This window comes from Lactuca saligna, chromosome 8 (assembly GCF_052625555.1).
Source record: "Lactuca saligna cultivar CGN05327 chromosome 8, ASM5262555v1, whole genome shotgun sequence".
In the NCBI taxonomy this organism is placed as follows: Eukaryota; Viridiplantae; Streptophyta; class Magnoliopsida; order Asterales; family Asteraceae; genus Lactuca; species Lactuca saligna.
The window spans coordinates 105,571,123-105,578,250 of NC_136424.1; the positions used below are offsets into that span (position 1 = coordinate 105,571,123).

The window sequence follows — 7,128 nt, forward strand, 5'->3', positions numbered from 1 at the left end:
CATCTATAATTTATTAATTTTATTCTTTTAGGAGATTTTCGAGGCATTTAGAGAACTTTGACAAGTCCCTATCCAAGTACATATGTCGCTTTCGTGTAAAAGATGTGTCAACAAGTATGTCTGAATTCATTTGGTTTGCACGAAAAGAAGATGTATCATTTGGCTTTGTCTTGTGTATCCGTTGACATATAATTGATTTCAATGTTGATGGTGCATAGGGATCAAACAAGGCCAAAATTTTAATTTCCAATGTATATGCACCTTAAGATGGGAGAAAACAAGAATTGTGGTTGAAAACAATGCAAGTTAAGGATACATCATCGTAACTTTTGAAACAACTCAAAGGACAATTTTTGTAATTTATCTAAGTTTCATAAATCAATAAATCATCTTTGCTATCCTTCAAGTGGCATCAACCCTATAATCATTTGCATAGATCCAAAACAGAACTAGTCAAATGTCAAAGCCTACAATTGGTGAAATATTATAATGACAACGTTTGTTGCAACTCACATTGGTTTTAATCTAAAGTTCAAGCCGACCTTAACATCATCAAATAAGTATAATTATTTATTCGAATTTATTCATATTAAATATAAACGATTAAAATGATAAATCCTACAAACTATGAAAAAGGGTCGGAGGACTTTTATACTTCGCTTTGGTTTATTAAAATGTCGTTTATCATCATTACCAAGTCTTCTGTAGTCCACCTCAATCTTTGTCAACTATTAATATTTATTCATTTTCTTTCATTAATTAAAATTTTGTCAAAGGATAAAACCTGCAATATCAAAGATAGTTCAGGGACTGTTTTTGTGATTCACTCTAATTTCTCAAGTTCCGTTATCACTTATGGTGTCTTGAACCTCATCGAACATCTGGTTTGTCATCACTGTCTTTTGGGTCTTCGATTCCAAAACCTCCCGAAAACAAAATTATGAATTTGTGAATACGATCACAACCTCCGTTCGAGCACTACAACAGGAGAATTCTGAATTTCAGTTCTTGGCAAGATTAAATATGTGAGCACCTACGATCTTAACAATCTTTCATTTTCAATCGAACTCGGAAGAACACATTCGTATTTTTGTATTTTTTTTCTTCTCAAAATATCTGAGTTTTCGGGGAAATTTTTAATTGGGTGTTAAATGTTCGTGATTCCAAACTGAACTCTGAAATCGGGTTGTGTTCATTCATACCAAAAGCTCAATTTTTGGATAAACTCGGAAATTCCGAATCGGGTTTTCGAATTTTTTGAGTTTCTAACGAATTTTCGACTGGGTTTTTGTTTAATTTCTTCAAAAGGGAAACAAATTCGGGTTCTTAGAAGCTACTTCTTTTAATGTAATTATAGTCAATTTGATACTCAATTGGGCTCACCCTACATTCGTAATCAATATTCGTATCATTTGGCGGGTTTTTTTTTCTTTCCTATCGTAGTAAAAGTTGGTAATTGGTTGTTTGGTTGTTGTTAGTTTGGTAAAAAACAAAGAAGTTGTGTGCAAAAACAAGCAACAAACAACACTTCACATCAATGATAATGTCATCAATCTTATAATTAAGCTTTATAGTATTACTTAAAGAAAAGAATCTGATAAGATGTTTGCAATTCTTGTTGTCCTACCAAATATAAATCGAAACCCTTTTCATTCTTTCTTTGTGTGATTCTTTTAGAATTTTCTTTAAACAAAAAAGTCATGAGATTTATGGGTCTTGTGGGGAACTCCTTTGGGTGCTCAGCCTCTGGTGAGAGACTTGTTTCAGCTGCAAGAGATGGTGATTTTCAAGAAGCCAAAGCTTTGTTAGAATATAACCCAAGACTTGCTAAATATTCCACTTTTGGAGGTCGAAATTCACCCCTTCATCATGCTGCGATTCAAGGTCATCATGAGGTATAGTGATTTTAAATGTTAATATGTTTTTGTAAAGATTCAATCTAATGATCACGTTGCTCTGTTTTGTTTGATTTTAGATTGTTTCGCTTTTGATCGAATCAGAGGTTGATATTAATCTTAGAAATTATCGTGGGCAGGTTGGGAAAGTATAAATGTATAGTAACATTCGTGATTTTCTTATGTTAAATTATGTTGCGATATCTTAAAATTGTGTTTATTTGCTTTTGTTGAATAGACGGCTTTGATGCATGCTTGTCAATATGGTCATTGGGAGGTGGTGATGACTCTTGTTCTTTACAAAGCCAATGTATGATTTTATTACAGAAAATTCAATTATATTTTGGGCAATTTTATGGTTTAACTTATACGTTGTCTTTTTCCAATCAAACCATATAAGTTTCATATATTTTTCCAATTTAAACATTTTCATTTGTTTGATCAAAATGTTTAATATGGAAAAATACAGGTGAAACCGATATAAAAATTACCGAAAATTGATATACTAAAATGGGTTAATCTCAAAGAATACTTTATATTTTGTGTTTTTTTCGGATTAAACTTCAAATTTATTTTTTGTCTGAAAAAAAACTTGTATTTTTTCATTTATTCTGAAAAACCCTCAACTTTGTATTTATTTTTAAAGAAACCCTCAACCTTTTAAATGCTTCCGAATAAACCCTCAAAACTTTTAGTTTTTCTCCAAAAAAAAAAAAAAAAAAAAAAAAAACTCTCACATTTTACAATTTTTTTAGCAAAAAAATGACTAAAACGGCCAAATCGGGAAAAGTGAAAAAAATAAAAGATCTTTTTTAAACAAAAAATAAATTTGAAGGTTAACCCAGAAAAAACACAGAATATAAAGTCTTTTTTGAGATTAACTCTACAAAAATTACCTTATAACATATCAAAATGGTTAATTTGAAAAATTACCGGTAAAACCTGATATAACTAAGGTAAAAATGATCAATTTGGAAAACTGTTTGAAACTTATATGATTTTATTGGGAAAAAATAATTATTAGTCGATAAAATTAAACCACAAAACTACCCAAACTATAACGTTTTTCTTTTTTTCGTTAATTTGCCCTATTTTTTACTTTATTCTTTTTTTATAGTGATAATAATGGAATCAAAATTGTAAAAACATTTTAGATTCACAAAACGGATCATCTAAACGGAAGCACTGCATTGCATTTAGCTGCTCTCAATGGACACTCACGTTGCATACGGATCCTCCTCGCTGATTATATCCCTAGCATTTCCAAATTTTATAAACTTGTGAAAAAAAGATCAAGAATCCAAGAATTTGTGTCTGAATCCAATGAAGGGTATGATTCAAGAAATCATATGGGTTTTTACTTTTTTTATATGGGGTTTAATAAAAACTTAAACTTTATTCACAGAAACTCACTTTATGAGATAATCAATAAACCTGCTGATGGAGGTGTAACTGCTCTTCATATGGCTGCACTAAATGGACATGTTGACAGTTTGCATTTACTACTTGACTTAGGGGCTTCAGTGAATGAAGTCACTGTGGAAGATGGAACTACAATCGACTTAATTGGTTAAATTTTGTACCCTTTTTGATATGATTTATGAAAATATGAGTCCCAAATATTGTTAGTTAAGTTTTTGTTACAATTAGAATCGAATATTTTTTTTATTATGATCTTAGGTGCTGGAAGTACCCCTTTACATTATGCTGCATATGGTGGAAATCCACAATGTTGTCAAGTAAGTTGATTTTGTTAGTACTTTTGAATTAAATGTGTTTTTTCTCTTGATTTTATATATTGTTGTGTTTTTGTTATGTTTAGATTTTGATAGATATGGGTGCGAGTATAAGTGCTGAAAATGCTAATGGGTATGAGTTTTATCTACATACTTCATGTTGTTTTTATGAGTTTATTATGTTCGTTAATGTCTTTTTTAGTTATAAGTTATTACACTTTTCGTTTTGTTGATTTATATGTTATAGAATCGGTAATTATTGGAATAATCGTACTATTCTATCTTTGTATATTGTAAAAGATGGAGTCCTTTAACAATTGCTCGATCATGGCATAGAGATTGGCTCGAAGAAATTCTTAGTACACCACAAGAACAATCAACTACTCCCCCTTCTCCATATTTGTGTCTCCCACTTATGAGTGTCATCAAAATTGCTAGGTAAGCATCTTCTTAATGTAGTTAGAAATTTTACACCAATATCCAAAAGGGTTCATAAATTTGTTCAATTCATTTTAAGAATATAAACGAGTTTCAAAATTTGTCTATTTTGACTTGAAAAAGTCAACCTCGACTAGTTTCTTTTCATTTTCACATGAGCAAACAATGTGGAGAGAATATCTTTACAAATTATACACCGATATCTTAAAGGGTCTATGATTCTATCAAATTCTTGACCTTTTTGAAAGAATTCATTCCAATTCTGAAAATTTTCTTAATTTGACTTGAAAAGTCAACCTTCAAAGTTTCGATTTTGGACATTTGCAGAGAGTGTGGATGGACGGGTGATTCAGCTTCGAATTATGCCGATCAATGTGCTGTTTGTTTGGAAAACAAATGCACAGTTGCAGCATCAGGTATACCTGATCTTGATAAAACTTCGAATTATTCAAATGAAAGATTACATATATACATAGCTTCATCGTCTTCTTTATAGGTTGTTTACATGAACTCTGCACTCAATGTGCTTTATACATCTGCTCCACCAGCAACACCGCAAGTTCACCCACCGGACCACCAGGTTCAATCCCGTGCCCGCTCTGCCGCCATGGAATCGTCTCCTACAAGAAGCTCACAACCACAAAACCGCTCCCCCAAACGTTGAAATCCACCTCATCCCTCTCATGCTGCTCGTGTTCTTCAATGGCGGAGACCGATTATGGAATTGCAATTGAAACGACTCCCTTATGCAACCCCAAACCCGATTCCCGATCCTTTTTGAGCTCCCAAAAATTCCCATCGTTGAAACTATTAAACCCTAATCTGTGTATGCGAGGTTCCGACGTAATCCCATCACTGGTTAATCGGTCGGCAGAGCGTCCAAGCTTCCGAGCTCAAATGGCGAGGTATTCGAGGTCGAGTTTTCGAGGGTCGTATTCGTATTCGAAAGGTAGATTATGGTTGTGTTCTTTGAATCAATCGGTGGAAACTCCCACTGATTACTCGAGAGAAAGGTGAGAAGAACATTGGAGAAATGATCTTTGTATATATACCCCATATTTGCCACAAACAGTTTTTACTGTATTGTTTTGTAAATGATAAAGAATGGTGAGAAGAAATATTTGTTTGAACTTTTGAACCCTAGAGTGTATGAAAATTGGAAAAATCTCAAAATTACCATATGATTTATTGATTATAAATAAAATATAAAGAAATGGTCTTTAACTTTTATCCATTTATCAAAATTAATATGTTGTTTGGAATTCAATTATGTGATAGCTATGTCTTTTTCTTTTTATTAATACCAAATATCCTTTAACAAATTCGTTTAGCTCCATTTAAATCCAAAACGTTACTATCACTCTTCTTTTAGTTCAATGACATTTTATTCCTTGTAACATAATCTATTTTGATTTAACTTGTTTTACATTTTAGCTATAATTTCAATAAAAGACAATGATTTTCTAAAAAGTTGGATTAAATCATTAAATTTGGATATTTTTCTTAATATTCTGCTATACTTTATTTTTCAATAAGAAATTTAAATCCAAAATACCTTTTTTTTTTTGTCAAAATAAAATTATTCAGAAACGATATTCACTTTTCCTGAAACCTATTTCGGGGTTATTTTTTTAAAATGACTCAAGAATTAATGAAAAATGAACTTCATATCTATAATGGACATTTTTTTGTAATTATACCATCAAAAGTATATTACTATTGATTTCAGTTTTTATAATAAAAGGAATCAAGTAGTCAACCATAAAAAATCATAAAAGCATAAATCCTGAAATTATGATTTTGATCGTGTTTGGCACGGAGCTTTTGCAAGCGTTTGAGAACTTCTAACTTTTAACTTTTGATAAAACGCTATAGTTTAAACAAAAAACTTCGTTTGACAATACGAACGTTTAGCTTTTAATTTAAACAAAACCCTCCAATTCTAAAAGCTATTTCATATAGCGTTTAACAAAACGCTCCTGAGCTTTTGAAATCAATTTTCATAATTACCCTTAAAAATATATTTATATATTTATTTATTTTTAATCAATTCTTATTGTATGTAATTTTATATATTTCAAAAGCTTACAACTACTTTTACTAAATATTCATATAACAAATAAAAGCTACAGCTTTGTGCTACCAACTAACCACTTCCAGCTAACCCTCCAATTCTAAAAGCTATTTCATATAGCGTTTAACAAAACGCTCATGAGCTTTTGAAATCAATTTTCATAATTACCCTTAAAAATATATTTATATATTTATTTATTTTTAATCAATTGTTATTGTATGTAATTTTATATATTTCAAAAGCTTACAACTACTTTTACTAAATATTCATATAACAAATAAAAGCTACAGCTTTATGCTACCAACTAACCACTTCCAGCTAACAGCTAATATGAACGAAACCAAACTGAGATAAACAACTATCCTATAAGTTTGTTTTTAAATGAATAAATATCCCAAGACATAATGTTTTAACAATAAATAAAATAAAAAATACCACAACCTGTTATAAGTACATTTTTACATTTTCTTGTTAGCTATTCAATATTTAGTTGATTAAAAAAACATATACTTTTGCAATACAGATTACCATTTATCTATAGTTTGTTTTTATATCAATGGGTTTAGATTACCATTTATCTTGCATTACAGAGAAAAACTTGGTATACATTTTGCCCAATCACCTACATTTCACGGTTATTAGCAACATCCATGGACCTCATTGTATTGCCAAACCAATGATAAAACATACACAAACAAAAACTACATTACATTACAATAGTCAAAATTCTTAGAATTTACATCAAGATATCATAATATGATTACATTTATGAAATACAAAAAATAAAACAAAAGATCAAGCTCAGGAGGAATAGCCAAGATACAGAAGTCAGGTGTATTAAATCGTTCGGAAGTAAAAAAATCAAAGTAAAAGGGGCTGAAAAGTGTGGAGCAGCCACAAACGAAATAAAAAAAGTCTTGCAAGGTCAAGAAAAAAAAAACAATAAATTAAAAATGAAAAAAAAACAATAAATTAAAAATGAAAA

General features: G+C 30.4%; 1 protein-coding gene across 4 annotated transcripts; it reads left to right on the top strand.

Moving 5' to 3' along the window:
* Window positions 1–860: 860 nt before the first annotated feature.
* Window positions 861–5,248, top strand: LOC145012076 (putative E3 ubiquitin-protein ligase XBOS32). 4 transcript variants are annotated; one of them, XM_078970852.1, is made up of 11 exons: window positions 862–1,025; window positions 1,678–1,895; window positions 1,976–2,035; window positions 2,134–2,205; window positions 3,050–3,225; window positions 3,301–3,464; window positions 3,576–3,634; window positions 3,718–3,764; window positions 3,932–4,069; window positions 4,397–4,485; window positions 4,566–5,248. In XM_078970852.1, the coding sequence occupies exons 2-11, from the start codon at window positions 1,701–1,703 to the stop codon at window positions 5,084–5,086; spliced, it is 1,521 nt and encodes a 506-aa protein (XP_078826978.1). In that variant the 5' UTR covers window positions 862–1,025; window positions 1,678–1,700; the 3' UTR covers window positions 5,087–5,248. The 4 variants fall into 4 exon arrangements, with proteins under 4 accessions (XP_078826977.1, XP_078826978.1, XP_078826979.1 ...); XM_078970853.1 differs by having other exon boundaries at window positions 1,744–1,895; XM_078970851.1 differs by having other exon boundaries at window positions 861–1,025; window positions 3,050–3,464.
* The last annotated feature ends 1,880 nt before the right edge of the window (window positions 5,249–7,128 follow it).

Bases quoted from the DNA above. Each gene is read 5' to 3' on its own strand.
- LOC145012076 (XM_078970851.1), top strand. From the start codon at position 1,701: ATGAGATTTATGGGTCTTGTGGGGAACTCCTTTGGGTGCTCAGCCTCT. The intron at 1,896-1,975 runs GTATAGTGATTT...GTTTGATTTTAG, and splicing joins CGATTCAAGGTCATCATGAG to ATTGTTTCGCTTTTGATCGA. The intron at 3,765-3,931 runs GTATGAGTTTTA...ATATTGTAAAAG, and splicing joins AGTGCTGAAAATGCTAATGG to ATGGAGTCCTTTAACAATTG.